Below are 23,155 nucleotides of genomic sequence, written 5' to 3'. Positions count from 1 at the left end.
CCACGGTGGAATGAGTGGTAAAGCAGAATGGAGGGGCCGAATGCCCAATCCCGCTCCAAATTCCTCTGTCATTACATACGCAGATCAAGGCGCAGGTTGCAGCTTCAAGGGGAAGCGAGCTCTTGGAGACTATCCAGATCCCCAAACCCCGCCTGCCTTGCGGGGTGGGCGGGTGGGAGGAATTGGCTCATGTGAGCTCATCCCTGTCACTCTCTCTGCCCACAGGCCATTCGCTCATCGCAGGTGGGAACACGCCCTCGGTGTGTCAGTGCCTCCGGGGTGGTGGAGTGGGAGGGGTTCTACTGTCGGATTAACGTCCGTTTCCTCTGAATTTAATTAAAGAGGACCTACACCTGTTTGTAAATCGAGGCCGTCTGGAAGTCAGCGTCCTCAACAGCACCCGTCAACCGCTCCCCCGACCCCCCCCCCCACACACATCCCAGAGCAGGAGGGTCCAACGCACCGGGGAGTGGTTTGCGCATGGAGGGGTGGTGAGGAGGAAATGCATTGGGAGAAGCAGTGAGGGAGGGGCGTTCAGTGTGCGGGGGCGGGTGCCAAGGGAATGGTGGTGAGGAGGAAGGGGCGCTGTGGTAGGATCCCCATGGGAAGGGAGTAAAATGGGAGGGAAATTAAGGAGGGAGGATGATAATGAGGAAACAGTGAGGGAGGGAGCGCTGCACTGTTGAAAGGGCAGTGAGGAACGAGGAGGGATTTTCCCAGCTGCCCTGGGTCCTACGTATACAAATCCTTGGCCCGCTGTTGCGTGGTTGACTGAGGGAGCTTCCCAGTTCTAATGGAGGGACTGTCGGAGTAGCCTGAGCGAGTGACCACAGTGGGGTTTGCAGGCGGTGCACACTACTCTGCAATCATTGTGTGCCGGTGGTGGAGGGAGGGGTGTTTAAGGCAGAGCGGCGAGTGGTGCTGATCAAGTGGGCTGCCTTGTCCCGGGTGGTGTTGAGGTGATTAAGTGATATTTTCCAAACCCCTAGTTGGCCTTTTGGTAGACCGCTGTTTTCCAGCGCGAGACCCAGGTTCGAACTCCACCTCTGAGTGTGAGTATTTATGACTATGAGTGTCTCTGTGTGTGTGAGTGTGTCTTTGTGTGTGTAGAGTTTGCACGTTCTCCCCGTGGTCATGTGAACTTCCCCTGGGTACTCTAGTTTCCTCCCTCATCCCAAATATCTGACTTGCCCCCACTCCCACCCCCAAGTTTGTGGAATCTGGGGGAAGTTGATGGGAACAGAACAGTGCAGGAATCGGTCCACGATATTCTGCTGAACTGAATGCTAATGACGCCTAACTAAACAAAACACTTCTGCCTAAACACAGTGTCTAAATGCCTCCATTCCCTGCACATCCATGTCCCGATCCAAGAGCCTCTTAAACGCCTCCACCACCCCTGGCAGTACATTCCTGGCACCCACCACTTGTATGTAAATAAAAACTCATTTGAACTAATCCCCCTCGCCTTAAATGTATGCTCTCTGATATTAGACATTTCCACCCTGGGGAGTATACCAGCTGTCTACTCTATCAGCTCTCATAACCTCATAAACCTCCCCTCACCCTCTACCGCTCCAGAGAAAACAACCCAGGTTTGTCCAACCTCTCCTTATAGCTCATGGCTTATAAGGAGCCTCTTCTGCACCCTCTCCAAAGCCACCACATTCTTCCTATACTGCGCGCATCCCTCCTCCCCAGTATTAGAAGTGAAAAATACGAAAATTAATGCAATCTGTTGCATTACCGCTCTTGGGTGGTAGTGTATTATTGTCTGACACGGACTGAACGGCCTGTTCCCGCGGGTCCTCTCTCTCCAAACCTCCCAGGGCAAATGCGCATCCGTCGTCCAGCGACCCCAGGAAATTTGCCTTTATGCCCCACTAGGATTACCACCACCCCCCACGTGTCTCGGAACTCAGCCAATGGGGAGACGCGGTTCAGATCTTTTCCCGCAAATAAGTCCCGGAGTTTTGAATTGAGTTGAGGATCCTGGGTGGCGGGGTGTATATTTATTTATTTGGCGTATTTGATGGGCTTTTGTTTGAAGTGAAGTTGCGCCGTAGAGGAAGATCGGGTCTTGGTATGTGGAGCAGCGGGAGAGGCGGGGATCCCTGTCCCGGGACTTCTTTGGGCGCCGCTCAGCTGACAGGTCGACACTTCTCACTCCCTGGCGCGACTGACGACAGAGGTTGAGTATCGGCTTAAACTTGTCTGTGCGTGGAGTTGGATCGCTGAGGGCGGACTGGAAGAGTGTTTGCAACAGTCGCTGTGTGTGTGTGTGTGTTTGGGTGTGTCGCCCGGGGTCGCCGTAGTCGCCGGCTATGATTACCGGCTCGGAGCGGGCAGAGTGCCGGTAAAATAAAAATCCGACGACACGTCTATATTTTCCTCAGAGAGAGAGAGAGAGAGAGAGAGAGAGAGAGAGAGAGAGAGAGAGAGAGAGAGAGAGATGTGTTAAAGGGACAGAGAAGGAGGGGTGGGTGGGTGAGGAGTAGAGAAAGAGCAGGCACACACACACACAGTGTGCCACTGCCAGAAACACACAAACATTCAGTGTGTCTGGCACTCTCAGACACACACATGGTGAATGGGAAACATTCTCTCGCACAGAAACACACACGAAAACGCAATGTGCCTGATGCTCTTTGAGACACCCAGAAACACAATGTGTCTGACATTACACGCACACACACTGTGTGTACCTGATACACTCTGACACACATGAAAGTGCACTGTGTGTCAGACACTCTCTGACACACTCACATACAAAGTACCTGTTGCGCTGTCTCAGTGACATACTCAAAAACTCTCTATCTTTAATGCAGGAGGTGGAAGAGAGCTAACAGGGATACAAGACTGAGAGTGACACAGAAACACAGGCATAAAGTGACAGTAGAGTAAAAGGGGATTAATTTAAAACAGAGTCTAAATGAAAGGGAGAGATCTGGATAGAGGAAGCAGTGAAGAAGAGTGAATAAAGAGAGAGAAAGAAACTTTATAGGAAGTTATAGAGGAGTTCTATTCACTGACAGGTTACAAGTAGGGCAATAACTATATATCAGTTTCCCTTATAAAAGTCAGCTGTCCTCTCCAGGCAGGCTTTGAAGTTGACCCAGGATCCTCAAGACCTCTGCTTTTATTGGAATCACCACTTGACTTGGCTTCTCTTGGGCTGCTGGCTGGGGAGTTCCTTTTAAGTCTGGAAATATTTGGAGAAGATACCCTCTTGGCTTGCAGTATCATAGAACATAGACTATAGAACGGTACCGCACAGTACAGCCCTTTGGCCCACAATGTTGTGCTGATCTATATAAACCTACTCCACCATCATTCTAACCCTTCCTTCCTACACAGCCCTGAACCCTCAATTTTACTTACATCCAAGTGCCTATCTAACAGTCTTTTAAAAGTCCCTCATATATCAGCCTCCACCACCACCCCTGGCAGTGCATTTCAGGCTCCCACCACTCTCTGTGTAAAAAACCTGCCTGTGACATCTTCCCTAAACTTTCCTCCATTCACCTTAAAAGGATGACTTCTAGTATTAGCTATTGCCACCCTGGAAAAAAAAAGATGCTGGCTGTCCGCTCTGTCCATGCCTCTCATAATTTTATACACTTCTTCTGAATTGCCTCTCATCCTTTTTAGCTCCAAAGAGAAAGCCCTATAGCTCGCTCAACTTATCCTCATAAGACACGCTCTCTAATCCACGCGCATCCTAGTAAATCTCCTCTGCATCCCCCCTTAGCTCTTTGTTCCGAGCAATGTTGTGAATACCCTTTGGCCTAAAGCCCTTCTCCAAACACAGTGCTCCTCTATCCAACAATCGCTGTAAACATCTTGCCTTTACTGCATATGAGTGAAGGGATTGAGACTGTCTTGGGCATGGGTCACAAGAAGCCAGCAGGCAGATATGATAGGAGTTAGGAGGCAAATAACAAGTTAGTCCTTATTCCAAAGTGGTTGGAGTTTGAGAAGGGAGAGGCTGTGTTCCAGTTGTACAGTGGGTCAGTGAACTCACTCCTGGAATACTGCACACCTTTCAGATCCCTGAATCTAAATTAAGACCATAAGACAGAAGAACAGAATTAGGCCATTTGGTCCATCAAGTCTGCTTCACTATTCCATCATGGCTGATTTATTATCCCTCTCAGCACCATTCTCCTGCCTTCTCCCCGTAACCTTTGATGCTCTTACTAATCAAGATTCATCAACTTCTGTGTTAAATATACCCAAATAAAAGGGATTTAGAAGCATTGGAGGCAGTCCACAGGAGCTTCAGTGGGATCATACCTGGGATGGTTAAGTTGTCCCATCAGGAGAGGTTGGAAGGTTTGGGTCTGTATTTTGTGAAGTTTAGGAGAATAGGAATGTCCTTTTATAATCTTCAGGAGAGGTGAGAGGAGAGATGTGGGGATGTTTCCACTAGTTGGAGGGGCTTGCGTGAGGGCACATGGGGTTACAAGCTTGGAGACGGTGTCAGTAAACACTGAGGTTTTAGGGACCTCTTCTCTCTGAGGAAAGGGAATCTCTGAAATTCTCAAGGGTGGTGGGGGATGGATCATTGGATGTGTTGAAGGTGGAGTTGCATAAATATAGGGAAGGACAAGAGATTGAGGGCTGTGGGAAAGTGGAGCAGAAGAGGAGTTGAGGCCATCCTAAATCATATTGAATTGGTGGTGTTATGGACAGTGTAAAAGACTGCCAAAGGAAACAGCTGGATATTGACCAGTTGCAGATCTAGGCTGAGAAATGACAAGGTTGAATTCAACCTGGGCAAGTGCGAGGTGTTGCAGTTTGGGAGATCAAATGTAAAGGGACAGGACACTATTAATGGCAGCACACATAAAATGCTGGAGGAACTCAGCAGGTCAGGCAGCATCTATGGAGAGGAATAAACAGTCAACACTTCGGGTTGAGACTCTTTATTGGGACTGGAAAGGAAGGGGGGGAAGAAGCCAGAATAAGAAGGTGGAGGAGGGGAAGTACAAGCTAGCAGGTGATGTGATGAGGAGAGGATGGGGTGAGAATCTGGGAGGTGATAGGTGGAAGAGGTTGAGGGGTGAAGAAGGAGAAATCTGATTGGAGAAGACAGAGGACCATGGGAGAAAGGGAAGGAGAAGGGGCACCAGAGGGAGGTGATGGGCAGGTGAGGAGAAGAGAAGGGGTAAGAGAAAAGCCACAATGGGGAATGGAAAAAGAGGGAAGGGGTGGGGGAGAAATTGCCAGAAGATAGAGAAACCAATGTTCAATCCATCAGGTTGGAGGCTAGCCAGATGGAATATAAGGTGTTGCTACTCCAACCTGAGAGTGGCCTCACCGTGGTGGTAGAATAGGCCACGGACCGACATGTCAGTGTGGGAATGGGGAGTGGAATTGAAATGGGTGGGCACCGCAAATTTCTGATGAAGGATCTCAGCCTGAAACTTTGACTGTTTATTCCGCTCCATAGACGCTGTCTGACTTGCTGAGTTACTCCAGTGAGTGTTACTCTGGATTTGCAGAATCATGTTTACAGTTAATGCAGTGTTAAGGGTCACAGATAAACAGACGGCTCTTGGGGTTCAAGTCCATAGCTCCCTGAAAGTGGTTGCACAGGTTAATCAATTTGGTAAAATAGGTGTACGGCATGCTTGCCTTTATTAGTTGAGGCACAGAGTTCAAGAGTCAGGAAGTTTTATAGAACTTTGGTTAAGCCCTAACTGGAGTATTGCATTCATTTCTAGTTGACCCATCACAGCAAGGGAGTGGGGGCTTTGGAGAGGGTGCAGAAGAGGTTCACTGAAATGCTGCCTGGATTAGCGGGTATGAGCTATAAGGAGCATTTGGACATACTTGGGTTGTTTCGTCTAGAGTGGCAGAGGCTGAGGGGAGACCTGATTGAGGTTTATAAGAGGTATAGATAAAATAGACAGCTGGTATCTTTTTTCTGCAGGGTTGAACTGTCTGGGTGAGAGGGAGTAAGTTCAAAGGAGATGTGCAGGGCAAGATTTTTAAACACAGAGTGGTGGGTGCCAGGGGTGGTAGAGGAGGCAAAAATGATAGAGGTGTTTAACAGGCTCCTAGACAGGTACATGAATCTGCAACAAATGGATGAGTCTCCATCTACTCATAATCGACAATTCTACAGTTCACACTGTTTCAACATTCGGGTTCCTGGGAATCATTATTCCACAGGACCTCATGTGGGAGAACCATATCTCCTTCATTAACACAAAGGCTCGTCAGAAGATGTATCTTGTACATTTGGTAAAATTCCATCTTCCCAGAACATCCTGGTGCAATTCTACACAGAGAGCATCCTCACCTGAGCCATCACTGTCTGATTTGATGCAGCACCCCCTCACAATCTGCAAACACTACAGTGAACTGTCAGGCCAGCAGGAAAGGTCACTGAATGCAGTCCACCATCACTGCAGGACTTGTGTGTGTCCAAGACAAAGGGGCAAGCAGGAAAAAGGCCATTGCAGATACTACTCACCCCACAAACTGCATTTTCCTAAAGCACCCTTCTGGAAAGTGGTATAGGGCTTTTAAAACAAAAACTTCATGCCATCTTAAAAAAATACCTTTCCCCCGGCAGTTAATCTGATCAACCATGCTATTTTGTCCCCTCTCCACTATCCTCTATTACCTTAGTCACTACTGCACTGTAAACACTTTAAAACACTCTTAATAATGCTGGTATTTATGTATTTATGCAAACTTTATTCCATATCTGTACTTTAACTTCTAACTTGATTTTATATGATTCTTTAGAATTGTTGAATGTTGTGCCCTGACCAACACACCACAGCAAATTCCTAATACATGTAAATATATATGGCGAATAAAGTTGATCCTTAATCCTTGATTTTTGATGTGAATGTTGTGTAAACAGGACAGACTGGCCAAATTAAGTGATTAATTACTAGTTTAATTAGTTCAGCACAATAGGAGATCAAACCTCATTTGTTGGTCACTCTATTGTTGATGTGTTGGCAAGGGGATCTTGGAGTTTTATAGAGTACTGGGAGCTTTTAAAGGTCTCTCCCTTCCTTCAATAAATGAGCGGGAAACAGGAAGCCTCAGATGGCTGAACTCTGAAGTGAGGAAATGCAAGGGGCAATTACAAAGGATAAAATAATGGCAAACTGAGCAAGTTTCAATGGACTTCAGTAAAGGTTTCTTTTATGAGGATGAAACTTGTCAAATAGATGAGGGAGCGAGTAGATGGTCACAATGTTGCTGTACTGAGGTAGTGGTTCAAGAACTGAATAGTGAAGAGAAGTAGCTGTTCCTGAACCTGGTGGCGTGGACCTCTAGGCTTCTGTACCTCCTGCCCGATGGGAGCTGATGGGATAAAATAGAGTCATAGTCATAGAACACTACAGCACAGAAACTGGCCCTTTGACCCACTTAGTTTGTGCTGAACCATTAATCTGCTTAATCCCCTTGATCTGCACCCGGATCATAGCCCTCCAAACCACATTCATCCATGTACCTATCCAAATTTCTCTTAAACTTTGAAATCCACCAGTTGTGCTGGCAGCTCATTCCGCACTCTCACTACCCACTGAGCAAAGAAGCTCTCCCTCATGTTCCCCTTAAACATTTCACCTTTCACCCTTAACCCATGACCTCTAATTGTAGTCTCCCCCAACCTCAGTGGAAAAAGCCTGCTTGCATTTACTCTATCTATATCCCTCATAATTTGGACATTGCCTTCTTGAGGCAGCACCTCCTGTAGACACTACTGATGGTGGGGAGAGATGGACCCATGATGTATTGGACAGAGTCCACTATTCTCTGCAGCTTATTATGTTCATAGTCATAGTCATAGTCATACTTTATTGATCCCGGGGGAAATTGGTTTTCGTTACAGTTGCATTTGTTACATGCCCATTCAAATTGCCATACCAGCCCATAATGCAACCAGTCAGGAAACGAATTGTAAAAATTGTGTTTTATGTTTTTTCTTGTGAATGTTGTGTTTCTGATGCTCTCTGCCTGTGATGTTGCTGCAAGTAAGTTTTTCACTGCACCTCTGCACATTTGTATTTGTGTGTGTGACAATAAACTTGACATTGCTGTGGTGTGCTTGAAATCTCAGAAAACCTTTTCTTACTGTTTTACATTAACCAGCATTAATATGACAGAGATGCTTAAGAGGTTGTTAGACAGACTGATGAATGCACAGGGAATGGAGGGATATTGACGTTGTGTAGGCAGAAGAGATTAGTTCAGATAGGTGTTTAATTAATGTGGAGCAACATTGTAGAATGAAGAGCCTGCTCCTTTGCTGTGAAGTTCTGTGCTGTAAATATTACATTGCTAAATAACACATCACCTCCCAGTTTTTTACATCACTCCTATTCTCTCCCTCCCCCTCCTGGATCCACCTTCCATCCTCCAGCTCTTTGACAAACCACTATAAATGCACAGTGGAGAGTATCCTGATCTGGTATGAGAACACCTATGGCCAGGAACAGAAAAGTCTACAGGAAGTGGTGGATACAGCCCAGTTTATAACATGCAAAACTCTCCCACCACTGAGTACATTTACAAGGAGCACTGTCACAAGAAAGCAGCATCCATCATCAAAGACCTCCACCATCTGGGGCATGCCTGCTTCTCACTAGTAGCATTGGGCAGGAGCTGCAGAACCTTAGGTCCAGCACCACCAAGTTCAGGAACAGTTATTACCATGCACCATCAGGCTCCTGAACCAGTGTGGACTGGCTCTGAACTGGCCTTATAACTTCACTCACCACAACTCTGAACTGATTCTACAACCCATAGACTCCCTTTCAGGGATTCTTTACAACTCATGCTCTCAGTATTTTTATTTTTATTGTACAGTTGGCTCCTTTTTCACACTGGTTGCTCTAAGTCTTGGTTTATGTGTAGTTTTTTCATAAATTCTATTGTATTTCTTCATTTTCCTGTACATACCTACCAGAAAATGAATCTCGAGGTAATATATGGTAGCATACACATAATAAATTTACTTTGAACTACAGACCTTGAACTTGTTCCACTCTTTTTATACTGGCATCTTCCTTTCCGGTCCTGATGAAGTGTCTCAGCCCAAGACATTGACTGTCAATTTGCCTCCACGGATACTGAGTTCCTTCAGTATTTCATGTGTATTGCTCTAGATTTCTAGAATCTGCTGTCTCTTTCGTGTCTCCCAGCTGGTAAGTTGTTTGATTATTGTCAGGTGTACTGAGGGACAGTGAAAAATGTTGTTTTGCTTGTCACCCATTCATATCAGTTCATCGCATCAGTACATCAATTTAGTAATTGCGTAAAACAAAACAGAATGAAATGTTACAGTTGCAGAGAAAGTGCAGTGCAGGTGGACAATAAGAAGAAAGGGTCAAAATGAAGTAGATTGTGAGGTCAAGAGTCCATCTTATCATACTAGGGGACCATTTAATAATCTTATAACAGTGGGATAGAGCCTGGTGGTGTGTGCTTTCAGGATTTTGTGTCTTCTGTCCAATGGAGAGGGTAGAGAAGAGAGAATGTCTAGTATGGGTGAGGTCTTTGATTATGCAGGCTGCTTTACTGAGGCAGTGAGAAATGTAGACCCAGTCCATGGAGAAGATGCTGAGCTGTGTGCACAACTCTCTGCAGTTCCTGGCAGTCTCGGGCAGAGTAGTTACCATATCAAGCCATAAAAAGCTGCACAGAATAATGGGTTTAGCACAACACATCAGTGATACATCCCTCCCCGCCATCAGTAATATCTACAGGAGGCACTGCCTCAAGAAGTCAACATTCATCATTAATAGTCTGATAACAGTGGGGTAGAAAATTGACCTTGGTGGTACATGAGGAGAGAAGTGGGAATGAAAATTAATATGTCAAACTAAACTACAAGGTACTGGGGATGATGTTACAGAATTGGGTTTATTGGTGAAGTACAGAAGTCTCCACGCACAATCACGTACCCATCCACAGGAACGTTACAGAGTTGAACATGAAAGCAAACCCTTTAGCTCTATGTTCATGCCAATCAACTTGCTGTCAACTGAACTAATAATAATAATAATAATAATTTCATATAAAATTCCATATACAAATCATATTAAACAACTAGAAAACCGATAATAACAACCAATCGACTAAACAGCATCAAGGTCCCTCCACCGTCTACAGGTCAGGAGTGTGATGGAACACTACCCACTTGCCCAGTTTGAGTTAGTCCATGTACTCCACATCCACCACATTACCTCTCCACCGTCTACAGGTCTGGAGTGAGATGGAACACTCCCCACTTGCCCAGGTGGAGTTAGTCCATGTACTCCACATCTACCACATTACCCCTCCACCTTCTTCAGGTCAGGAGTGTGATGGAACACTCCCCACAGCCCAGATGGAGTTCGGCCATGTACTCCACATCCACCACATTACCTCTCCACCGTTTACAAGTCATGAGTATGATGGAACACTCCCCACCTGCTCTGGTGGAGTTAGTCCATGCAATCCACATCCGCCCCATCACCTCTCCACCGTCTACAGATCAGGAATATGAAACTTAATCCTTAATTCCAGTCTCAACAACCCCAACATCATATAGGGTTCACTAGTTTCAATGTTGGGATACTCCAATTCACTCTTTGGGTTCAGGTGTGACTAATATTTATTTACCCCACACCCCCCAGTACTGGGGTGGGGACACCTCTCAGAGCTGCCACTGTCTGTGAGAGGACTGGAAGATGCTCCCACAGCACTTTTGGGGAGGGAAGTCCAGAACCAGGACTTAGACTCACTGAGGGATAAGTTACCGCTGATACATCTCCCGGGTGGGAGACATGATGAGAGAGAGGGAGGGCGAGGGGAGTGAGAAAGGAAGGTAAAGAAAGTGTGAAGTGTATGAACAGAGGAAAGGAGAGAGGGTACAATCGACCTGTCAAATGTTCTTGGGCAGTACAGTTTAGGAATTAATTGATATTTTGCATGCCTTATAACGTGTGCATGTGTGTGTTTGTATATTCCACTCCCTCTTTTCCTCCCATTTTCTCTCATCTCCTTCCACTTTATCCCCTCATTCTTCCTCTCCCCTCTTCTACCCCTCTCACTTCCCTCCCACTCTCCGCTACAATTCTTTTTCTATCTCAGTCTCTTCCTTTCAAGTTCTCTGTCTCCCCCCCAACTTCTTCCATCCACCCACTCTATCCCATTTTCAGTCCAATTTCTATTTCTGTCCCCCTCTCTTTATCTCCTTCCCCATTTCCCCTTTCTGTCCGCCATCTGCATTCACCCTCACACTCCACCTCTGCCATTCCCCTCCCCGGGACAGGGAGTTTATGAGACTGAGGGAGAATCACTCCTGCAGCATCACTAAGCTGTCCGCGTCGCTGTCACTGGGCCACAGGTCGACTTTATTGAACTTGCAGAGGTGGACTTGTAGCGACATCTGGTGTTGGACAGGGAGAGAGCGGCGACCTCCTCTCTCTCAATCTCTCTCTCTCTCTCACTCACTCTCACTCTCTCCCCCTCACTCATTCCCTCTCTCCCCTCTCAGTCCCTTCTCCTCTCATTGTCTTCCCCCTCTCCCCTTCCCCTATTTCTGTCTGTCTCACACACAAACACAGATACAAGCACACACACAGAGATATAGATGTAGACAGAAACTCTCACGCACGTAATACCGTGCTAGAGAAATGTACAGTTCATCTCTCTACTTTCTCTCTCTACGCACATAATTCTGATATACGAATTCACATATTATCTCCGTCTTCTCTCTCTCTTTCTCTTTCTCTCTCTCTCTTACACACATACACACACAGATATAGATGTTGACACAAACTCTCATGCACGTATTACCTTGCTAGAAAAATGTACACTTCATCTCTCTGCTTTCTCTCTCTCTCCTCACGAACATAATACTGTTATAGAAATTCACACACGATCTGTTTCCTCTCCCTTCTCAAAAACGCACACTCCCACACACAAACAAGCAAGCAGGTCGATATAGACGGTTTCCCTCTTTTGCACATGCATGCATACAGACGCCAGGTGTTCTCGCTCTCCCCCATCTCTCTCTCTCTCTCTCTCTCTCTTTCTCTCTCTCTCTCTCTCTCTCTCTCTCTCTCTCTCTCTCTCTCTCTCTCTCTCTCTCACACACACACACACACACACACACACACACACACACACACGTTCTCTCTCTCTCACTCACTCTTCCCCTCACATCCTAGAAAACTTTCTTTAACCTGTCAGTGAATAAAACTTTCTGCAAACTTCGTATAAAGTTTCTCCTTTCATGCTTTGCATATCAACTATATCTTTATCTATATCTGTCTCTATCTCGCCCCTTTCTCTCTCTTTACACGTCTCTCTCTTTCTCTCTCTTACTCACTCTTTCCCCACTGCCCCGCACTTTATACTGATATCGAAATTAATACATTATCTCCGTCTTCCCCACCCTGTCAAACACAAATACACACAGCTAAATACAGATATAGATACATTTCCTTTTTTATTCCCCCCCCCCCACACACACATAACACAGATACAAACATAGAAGCAAGAGATATTGCAGATGCTGGAATGCTGGAAGTCCTGAGCAACACAGACAAAATGCTGGAGGAACTATGGCAGCATCGATGGAGGGGAATAAACAGTCGATGTTTCGGGCCGACGACACATTTAGAGTTATGGAGTGCTACAGCACAGAAACGAGCCCTTCAGCCAACCTAGTCCGCGCCGAGCTATTATTCTGCCTGGTGTTATCGACCTGCACCTGAACCATAGTTTTCCATACCCTTCCCATCGAGATATCTATACAAATTTCTCTGAAATGTTGAAATCGAACCCGCATTCACCACTTCCGCTGGCAGCTCGTTCCACACCCTTACCACCATCTGACTGAAGAAATTTCCCTTAAACTTTTCACCTTTCACCCTTAACCCATGACCTCTAGTTCTAGTCTCACTCAACCTCAGAGGGAAAAAGTCTGCTTGCATTTACTCTATAACCCTCATAATTTTGTATATCTCTATCAAATCTCCCTTACTCACCTCCAAATCTCCGATTAAAGTCCTAACCTATTCAACTTTTCCCTATCGCCCAGGCCCTCAAGTTCCGTCAACATCCTTGTAAATTTCTTTCTCTGTAACACACACAGATACAAATAGAAAGTCTCGGTGTCTCTCCCCTCGCTCCTCTCTCTCTCTTCCTCTGTTTCTCTCCGCGTATATAAATACTGATAAAGGCAGGATTAACCCATTGACACACCTCCACAAATATTTCAACGTTTATTAAAAAAAATCTTGCTTCGAGTGGAAGCGGAAGCGCTCAGTGCATTCTGTCTCATATAACCCCAAGGACAGTCCCGGGCCTTGTAAATCCCAGGCAGATTCTGCCACATTTATTTCTACTTATTGCTGTCTGAGATTTACAGCGCCTCGACAAAACAGAACCGTAACAAAACTTTTTTTTAAAACTTTATGACATGTGCATCGGGGAGCGGTTGTATCTGTATCTGAGGCTGTAGACGAGGTGTTTGTATCCGTCCGCTTTTGATGGCTCTCTGTGTTTCTGTGATTGTTGCCCTGTGTCCCTGTCTCCCTCACGTTGTGTTTACCAGCGCTTGTCTCTCCGTGTGTATTTCCTTCTGGATCGATCGATGCATATGCATCTGTACTTCGTCTGCGAGTCCACATATCTGTATTTGTGCTTTGAGAACTTGTATCGTTTTGTTATTTGTGTATAATTATGCATGTGTTACACATGTGCTACTTTGCTGCGTAGCATCTGTGCGTTTCTGACTTTGCGTACTTATTTGAAATGGTGTTGCCGAGTATACATATCTTTTTGGTACACGTGTCTATACGGCAACACGCCATGCAAAAACATAGCTTCTGTGTTCCGTGTAACTTATTTTTGTATTGGAAATATATATATATATATATATATATATATGTGTGTGTGAGTGTTTTGTTTGTCTTTTCCGAATATATACCTCCATGTTGCGCGTATCTATATATATTTCTGCTTTGATGATTTGTATATTTGTGTGTGTGCGTGCGCATTTGTAGTTATTGTGTTTAATGTGTATCCCTATTCATTTCTGCTTTGAGAATTATTATCTGTGTTGTGTGTGTATCTGTATACATTTTCGTTTACATTTCTACTGCGACTTTGTACTGTTTTGGTGTATGTGTGTGTGTGTGTTTCTGTATACATCTCTGTGTTTGAAACTTGTTTCATTTCACTGTGCGTGCATCTGTACACATTTTTCTCTTTGAGAAACTATACCTGTAACACAATTCTGTTTGGATAATATGTTTACAAAGTCTACATATCTGCGTGCAATACCTTTGCTGGGATTATGTACTTATGTCCCTTCGTGCTGCAATCCGTTCGGCATTCTGTGAAGTGCCGATTAAGACAAAGCAGAACATACATCTAACCTCCCCCTCAAGAAATCTTTTACAGGACACTAAACATTATGATTTTGGATAATAATTAGTTCGGTTTATTTTAGAATAACAGCTTAAGTATTTTATTTTGCTGTAGACGGGTTTTAACATTTGTCTGGAGCATAAACAATGCGGGAGATGCCGTTTCCTTTTTGCAAATAATCGCGCACTCACACACGTTCCGAAATAGCCTTATATTCACTGTTCACGGGTTTGTTGAGAGTAACGATTTGCATTTTTTCCGTTTTTTTTTAACCGTGAACTCGCTCCTTTCTGCAGCGTGGGATCAGTTCTGTTTAGTTGTTTGCGGGGAAATGTGTCTAGTGGTGGTGGTGGTGTGTGCGGAGTGGAGGGGGGGGGGTGTTACGTTTAAATTCACGCTCTTCCCTTACCGCAAAGACAACGAGAGAGATTGAGCGGTTGGGTTATTTCCAATTCCTGATTTGCAGTAGGATTTTATTTTTTTCTCTCTTTCGTTGTTGTGGGTTTACTTTGGGGAGGGTGGTGGTGGTGGTGGTCGGGGCTTGGGTATGGATTCGGAATTGTAAACTCGAGGCAAAACCGGCGCATGGAAACGGTCCGGCCTTAAAGTATAGCGTTTGCCGTGTAACTTGTTTCCTAGGAGTCTTTTATTACATATTAATCTAATCGCGTAGACCGGGTTTTGTAAGTTTATGCGTGTGCTTTTAAGCGAGGGAGAGGAAATGGATGCATGTGTGTGGGTGGGGACTGGCCTCGCCTTTCTCTCTCTCTCTCCTCTCTATCTCTCTCTCTTTCTCTCCCTCTACCCCTTCTCTCCTCTCTATTTCTCTCTCCTCTCTCCCTCTCTCTTTCTTTCTTCTCTTTCTTGGAGTTTTTGTTTTAAATTTAGCGGGATCTTGTTTTGTCCCACATTTAATTTTTTAAAAAGCCTCCAACAACGTTAAATCCTCTTTGCCAAAATTTGGAGTCAGAGAGAAAGAGCAAGAGACAAAGAGAGATACAGATAGATAGAAAGAAAGAGAGAGAGAGGGACTGAGAGAGAGAGACAGACAGAAACGGACAGACGGGGGAGAGAGATGGGGGACGGGGAGACAGAGTAAGCGAGAGATAAAGAGGAGAGAGAGAGAGAGAAATGACAGAGTGAGAGAGAGAAATGACAGAGAGAGAGAGAGAGAGAGAGAGAGAGAGAGAGAGAGAGAGCACAGAAACAGGCCCTTCGGTCCATCAGGTCCGTGCCGATCACCAACCACACATTTGAACCGATTCCATCACATTCTCCCCACGGTCCCACGAATACGCCACCACGCCCCTCCCCCCCCACCACACACAAACAGTGGGAACAGAACCCCTGTCACTAGAGCTGAGAGGCAGGGGGGTTCATTTTCCTCTTTATGGCTTTGCACAACACGTTTTTACAAGCCCAATCACGCATTTCTCTCTCTCTTTCTATCCCTCTTTCTGTCCCTATCTCTTTCTCCAACTCCACCCACTCTTCCTATTTTATCTCTCGCCTTTCTTTCTCTCTCTCTCTCCATTCTCTCCCTTCCTCTCTCCCCTTCCCACTTTTCATCTCTCTCTTTCTCCATCGCCACTCTCCCTCCCTCTCTTCTCGCACCCTTCCCCTTCCCCTTGCTCTTTCCAATTTCTTTCTCTCTCTCCATTCTCTCTATCTCCCTATTCGCTCTCTGGCTTTCTCCCTATCCCGCTGTCCTACTCTTTCCCCGGCTCTTCTCTCTTCCTCTCTTTTATCCTCCTCTCTTTTCTCACTCTCCTACCTTCTCTCTCGTTCTCTCTCCCCATCTCCATTGTCCCCCTCTCCCTTCGGCCCTCAGTTTCTCTCTCTCCCTCCGCCCTTCCCCCATCTACTCTCTCTTCTTCTCTCTCTTCTCACTCTCCCCCTCTCTCTTTCTCTCTCTCTCTCTCTCTCTCACTCTCTCTCTCTCTCTCTCTCTCTCTCTCTCTCTCTCTCTCTCTCTCTCTCTCTCTCTCTCTCTCACGCCACCGACGTTCTGGTAAACTACGAATGTGTGTGATCGGGATACCACAAACTGGTGGGGCGGGGGTTTCACTGGGAAAGATCGCCAGGTTTGGCGGCTAGATCAGTCGCCTCCTGCTCGGCGGGCCGCTTCTCCTTGTCCTGGTCATTTTCCCCTGCCGGCTCCTGTGCTTCGGCGGTCGCCGCCGGCCGCTCGCTGTTGCCCCCCTTCTTCCACTTCATACGCCGGTTCTGGAACCAGATTTTAATCTGACGCTCCGTCAGGCACAGGGCGCCGGCGATCTCGATCCGCCTGCGGCGCGTCAGATAACGGCTGAAGTGGAATTCCTTCTCCAGTTCCAGGGTCTGATACCGCGAGTAAATCTGGCGGCCTCTCCTGCGCTCCGAGCCGTAGCCCACACCTGCAGAAGGCACAGAGCGCGCGCGCACACACAGAGAGAGAGACACATACACACACACACACACACACACACACACACACACACACACACACACACACACACACACACACACACACACACACTCCTCCCCGGCCCCCGTGGTGGGGTGGGGAGGGGGAGAAGGGAGAGAGAGGGTAGAGAAATAGACAGATGGTTTAGGGTAAAATGGTTGGAGAATGAGGGAGAGGGTTGAGAGAGGGTGTAGTTGGTTGGGTGGAGGGTTGAGGGCGGGGAGACGGTAGAGGGTAAGGGAATGATTGGGTAAGGGAGGTGTTTGAGGGGTAGATGGTTGGGGAGAGAGAGAGATGGTTGAAAGGACAATGATCAGGATGATGGGAGAGATATTGAGTGGCGGGGCAGATGGTTGAGAGGGAGGTAGTTGAGGAAAAGAGGAATGATTGGGGAGGTGGTTGAGGGATAGATGGTTGGGGAGCCGGAGAGATAATTGCGGGTTAATGATTGGGGAGAAGTGTTGGTTGAGGAGAAAGGTGGTTAAGGGAGAAGGGGAGATGGTTGTGGAGGGGTAAGATTGGGAGAAGGAGAGAAGCTTGGAGAAGGCCAGAGGTGATTTGGGAGGGGAGATAGTTAGGTTGAGTGGGGAGGAAGAACACAGATGGGAGGGGAATGGAGGAGAGGAGATTAAAGTGACAGAGGGAGGAAAAGGGAAAGAAAACGAGAACTGTTAATTTTTTAAATATAAATCATCCCTTTCCCCTTCCAAAATTATGTTTCAATTTATTGACCAAAATATTCTGAAGGCGCCGTGATGCTTTTGATCTCGTGCCTGAATGTAGTGGCTCAATTGCGTTTCAACCCATTGTCTACCCAAACCAGTGCTACATTCTTTAAATTAAGTTTTTTTTTAATTTAAAAGAAATTCCCTAGGTCCCAGGTCTACAAAAGTTAGGAAGAATTGCTTCAGATATTACAGACTAGCCCGTGCAGACATTTGATGATATATGTAAATTAAAGCCAGGAGCATTATATTATGTCAGTGGACTTTGTTAAACCTATTTCTGTGACTGTATGTGCTTGTATGAAACTTTGCAGATACTTTTATATATATATATATATTACCCTATGATATATTTGTTAATCTTCTACTTGCTTTTGAAGACATATTGATCTTTCAGTGGATCCTTCTCTCCTGCCTCATATATGTTAGTCTTCCTGTTAAATTGGACACCAACACTTTAGCCACACAAATTAATATTTCTTTTCCACTCTATTCAGAGCATTTGTCTCTCCCGCCTTAACTTATGGCTTTCTCCAAATATATGATTGCCCCCCATTTCCCTCACGTTAAAAGGAGTTTGTATTTTTCACACACCTGCCCTCTCTCTCTCTGACCGTTTTTAATTCATTATACAATATCCTTGCATGTGCCTATCTGTATAATACTCTTAATGTAATAAAGATTTATTCCTGCTTATTTTTGGCAATCTTGCATATAAAATTGTACTTTCTATAATATTTATGGAATTTTTCCCTTATGTACTTACTAATTCCTCTTTAGTTTTTTTTCCATATTTAACATTTGTATTATTTAATATAGCAAATGTACTCAATTATGTGTCACTCTCTGCAAGTCTATATACAATGTATAATGTACTATGTAAAACAATTAAGCCTTTACCATATAACAATAATTCTCCCAATTCTCTTAAATGTAACATTTACTCGTTATAGAAAATAAATACTAATTTCTCTCATATCTAGGTACTTACGAAAATAACATTTAACACATTTTCAAAAAATGTAGATATAAATTCTAATTTATATGAGTATTTATTCTATATCTGATATTCGTGCTTCTAATGGAGTAAAGTACCTCTCTATGCATTAAATCTATAGGCATTTTATATATATCATATAACCCCATTTATACAATAGAGACACTATTCCCTGCAACCATATGTATTTCCCATATGCAAATATTTACTCTTTTCTATACAATATAAACCCCCAATCTGTCTCATATCTATATCTCTCTCTCATATACATATTTATAAATTTCATATATAAAGCATTTAACTTCATATAATGTAGATAGTACACTGTCACTCTACCTCGTTTTTTATATGCATGCTTCTTGCAGAGTGTGCATCTTAATATTTCTATTATTACCTGCATACATTTTATATGCAACTCTTTCTCATACAATGTAGATATATCATTCTGTATTCACTAATCTTCACTTGCCTAAAATGTAATACTCTTCTTCATATGATATAAACCCCAATCTCTCTCATATCTAGGCACATTTCTAAGAAACCTACATATACGAGGTATTATAAGAATATACATATACATATCAATTTTGTACTATGATTGATATCACCCTCCATGTAACATCTGCACTCTATATAGAATGTGGGCATTAAAACGTCTCATTATACAGTATGTTTATGTTTACTCTGTGTAGAATATGTGATCATTTTGCATGTAGATGTTAGTGGTACTATATTCCTCTTTCTGCCTCTCTATGCAACCTCAGAATACATATCAGGAGGTCACAAAGACATTGGTGTCCAGATATACTTACATTTTTCCCATGCAATATAGTGAAACTCTAGACATTTTCATTGCATGTTTTCATACTATGAGGATATCTTGTGTTTATCTGGTGTAAGATTTCCTCTAATGAAAGCTTCCATTTTGATCTGTTTTACACATCTTTCAGGTTTTATATGTTTTCATACAATATAGATTTTTAAATATCTTGTGTTTACTTGTGTATTTTTCTCTAAGTTGGCTCACATTCCACATACTGATACTTTTATTCAATGTAGATTTTAAAACATCTTTTGCTTTATTCTTTCTAAATTTGGCTGAAAGCCCACATAATGCAGATATTAATAGATTTTGCACTTACCTGCCCACTCTGGTGATCTCTATCACTTATATTTTCTCTCACATATTTATGATTTCATATAACACGGATATTAAAATAAATTGTGTACCATTCTCTCTAATAACTGATCACATTTTATCTACATTATTCAGTATGAGAACAGAGATTGTAGAAATATCTTGTGTATTTCCTCTTACAATGGCTCACACATGTTTGCCTGCATTACACATCTTCTCTCTGATGCTTTTATATAATGAACATTTTAAAGTCTCTTGTGTTTGTGTGTGGATCATTACTTCTGCACTAAATAAGCTCTCACTCAAATGTTTGTGCTTACATACGATGTACATATTACAATAATAAACACAAGATATTCTGACGGTTCTGGAAATCCAGAATAACATACACAATATGATGGGGAGCCTGCTGAGGTCCTCCAATATTTTGTGTGTGTGTGTGTTATTTTGGATATTAAAATTATTAATATTAAAATATCCTGTATGTCATTCCCTGCAATATTGACACACACTGCAGTATATATCCATATCCCGTTCACTGTAATAATTTTTTTTTTAAATCTTGATTGCACATAATTTCTATCACATATTGTTGCTTTTTTTTACATACCTTGTGTATTACTGGCTCACAATGTAGATCTTTCACATAAAAGACCTTAGATTCAATTGCCTATTCATCCACATGCCTTATATTTTCTCTCGCGCATTTATGATGTAAATATGAAAGATATCTTGCGTATACTCTCTCTCTCTGGGAATACATCTCTTTAAAAAATGTCTACATTCCACATAAGATATTCCCTTCCTGTCCACTTTGCAAGTTTGCTACGTGGGAGACCATCATATCCACATTATAAAATATACATGCACGGGTGCGCGTGGACACTTGCTCTGGTTATGGTTTGTTTTCTAACCCAGAGGGTCTGTTCTCAACGTGCGCACTCACCGCTGTGTGAGTTGACTCGTTGCATCCATGGGTAAATCCGAAAGCATTGCTTGGGACCGTCTGCCCGGGAGTTTTCCGAAATTTGCCTACATGCGCCGGCAGCAGCAGCGGCAGCGGAGGAGGAGGAGGACGAGGAGGAAGGCTGGGAGAGATCTTTCTCTTGATACAAAGTATAATCGAAAGACGGTCGGCTCGGCCACGGGCTCTCCTGCGCCGGCGGGTAGTAGGGATTCGGGTAGATCCTGTTCTGAGACACCGTGGCTCCGTAGGCGCTGAAGTGCCGAACTGGGTCGAAAGAGTTGGGTAAGAGGTCTTGACTGCCCGGGATGTGACAAGCTAGCGAGGGGTTATGATAGAGAGAATTCATGATCACACGCGGCACCTCTGTCCTGCACACCGTGAGCTATCAGCACCGGATAAGTGCATATAATTTCTTTTTTATATATGCATATATCAATATCTATCTATCTGTCTATCTATCTATCTATATATATAACTGCGCCAGACTTTTGAATCTAATAACTAGATTGTTATAAGGCCAGCATTCTTTCCAATTCGTGGAGTGAAATGGGAAGTCAGCTGACTTCATTCCGTCCAATGGCAGCGGCAGTGAGAGAAAGAGGAATGGGTGTGTTGTGGGGTGGATTGGTGGGGGTGTTGCTGGGAACTGGTTGAGGGAGAAACAAATGGGGCAAGAGAGAGAAACATTGTGCGGAATTTTGTGGGTGAGAGACACATACGTTCGCTCAGCGGCGCTGGGGGGAGGGAACTCGCTTTGGTCCCGAGTTGTGTGTGGTTCTGTGTGTGTGTGGCATGGCGGCGAACTAACCGGGGTGGGGAAGGAAAAAAGAAAATCGTGGAAAAATTCTAATATTACTTCAGGCTGAGCTAATACGAAGTTGGCCTCGTTCCCCTTCCGGGAATCTTTGTAAAGTATCAAATACAATCGGTTGTATAATCTAAGACCCCTACTGTTAAGCCTACTGTTAAACCTGCGGAAGCCACTGAGTAACCACTCCCAAAGCACATAAACACACACGCACATGCATAAACGCAGGCACATGGTCGCACATAAACACATGCAGAGACAGAGACACACGCAGTCACACACGGGCACACGAAACACATACAGATATGGACACATGCAAACATGGACGCATACGATCACGCACACACAAAGACATGCGCACATGGACATAGACACATGCGTGGACACACATAAGTGCACAAATCATACAAAAAGAAACAAAAATATAATTGCGCACAACAATAAAGACTGACAGATACACACAGACACGCTCATCCTCACATAATCATACACAGTCACAGATAAACAGTCATACACCTAATGGCCCAGGTTTGATTAAGGCCTCGGTTTTGTTGTCGATCTTACTCATATTCAGTTCTGGGCAAAAAGGAAGGAGATAGGGATATGAGAGGGAGAGGGGTAGAGTTGAGAAAAAATACAGGAAAATAGTGGGGAATATGGCGGAGGAAAGGTGACGGGGGAATGTTGGAGAGGTAAAGAAAGGAAGGAGGAGGTTGAAAGAGAGGATTATCTAAGAGGGGAGGGATATAGGGTAGGGAAGATTTAGGAAGGAAAGGAAGGATTTTAGGAGAGGAGATTGGATATCGGAAGGAAATCAGAGGAAAGGGGGTGGGGTGGATAAGGGAGAGTGGTAAAGGGTGAGGGGCAATATAGCTGAGGAGGTTAACAGGAGGGGAGTGTGAGAGAAGAGGGGGATAAAAGGGATATTGGTGAATATGGAATGTTTGCAGGGTAAACGGGGATAAAGGGATATGGGAGGGTGGGGAGTAGGAACAGCTGGAGGAATAAGAGAGTGTAGAGGGAGTGAGGTTATGGGAGGGGGAGGAGGATGAAGGGTTGGAGGGATATGGGGAGCTGGGATGAGGTAGAGGGATATGTGAGGAGGAGGGAAAGGAGGTGGGGGTATGAGATAATGAGAGAAGAGAGGGGTGAAGAGATATTAGAGAGGGAGAAGGTTTAGTGAAGCAAGAAGCAAGGGGGGGGGGAAGGAGGTTATACAGAGAGAGATTGATGCAAGTGACAAAATATAATCTCAGGATCTAGCATGCAGAAAAATTCTTTTAACCAGGGGCAAGATAAAATAAGTCTCAACTAATTTTGCTTCGACATACATATTCCCTTTTAAACTAGTGGGGGTGGTGGTGCTGGGATGAAGTCCCACACATTTGTTTCAGGTTGCATTATTAAGCAGAACTTCCAAATCCTATTTTCAATAGCAAGTGTTTTCCTTCTGTTAACACCGATCCTGGAATCTTTACATTGAGAACAATCCTGTCTTCTGACCAAAATTAATTAATCTCTGCGATTATTTGTGTATTGCTTTATTTTAAAAATATCAAGAACAGAGCCACTTTTATTCTCGAATCTGTGGATTTATGGACATTTAGCCCCAGCCCACAACATAACGAAAGCTCTAAAATCAGCCTCTACGGTGTATGTTAACTCATTTGT

The 23,155-nt window shown here is 44.4% G+C and overlaps 1 protein-coding gene across 1 annotated transcript; it reads right to left on the bottom strand.

Moving 5' to 3' along the window:
* Positions 1-16,380: 16,380 nt before the first annotated feature.
* Positions 16,381-21,022, bottom strand: LOC134341396 (homeobox protein Hox-C6-like). Its single transcript, XM_063039260.1, has 2 exons — positions 20,656-21,022; positions 16,381-16,799 (listed from the first exon to the last, which is right to left on the bottom strand). The coding sequence occupies exons 1-2, from the start codon at positions 21,020-21,022 to the stop codon at positions 16,468-16,470; spliced, it is 699 nt and encodes a 232-aa protein (XP_062895330.1). The 3' UTR covers positions 16,381-16,467.
* Positions 21,023-23,155: the final 2,133 nt, after the last annotated feature.

Source organism: Mobula hypostoma (genome assembly GCF_963921235.1).
Source record: "Mobula hypostoma chromosome X1 unlocalized genomic scaffold, sMobHyp1.1 SUPER_X1_unloc_3, whole genome shotgun sequence".
Lineage (NCBI taxonomy): Eukaryota > Metazoa > Chordata > Chondrichthyes > Myliobatiformes > Myliobatidae > Mobula > Mobula hypostoma.
Note: the sequence above shows the minus strand (reverse complement) of the source record. Positions and strands in the feature narration are given on the sequence as shown.

Coding starts and splice junctions, on each gene's coding strand:
- LOC134341396 (XM_063039260.1), bottom strand. CDS start 21,022: ATGAATTCTCTCTATCATAACCCCTCGCTAGCTTGTCACATCCCGGGC. Junction 16,800..20,655: donor ACGAGTCAACTCACACAGCG/GTGAGTGCGCAC, acceptor TGCCTTCTGCAG/GTGTGGGCTACGGCTCGGAG.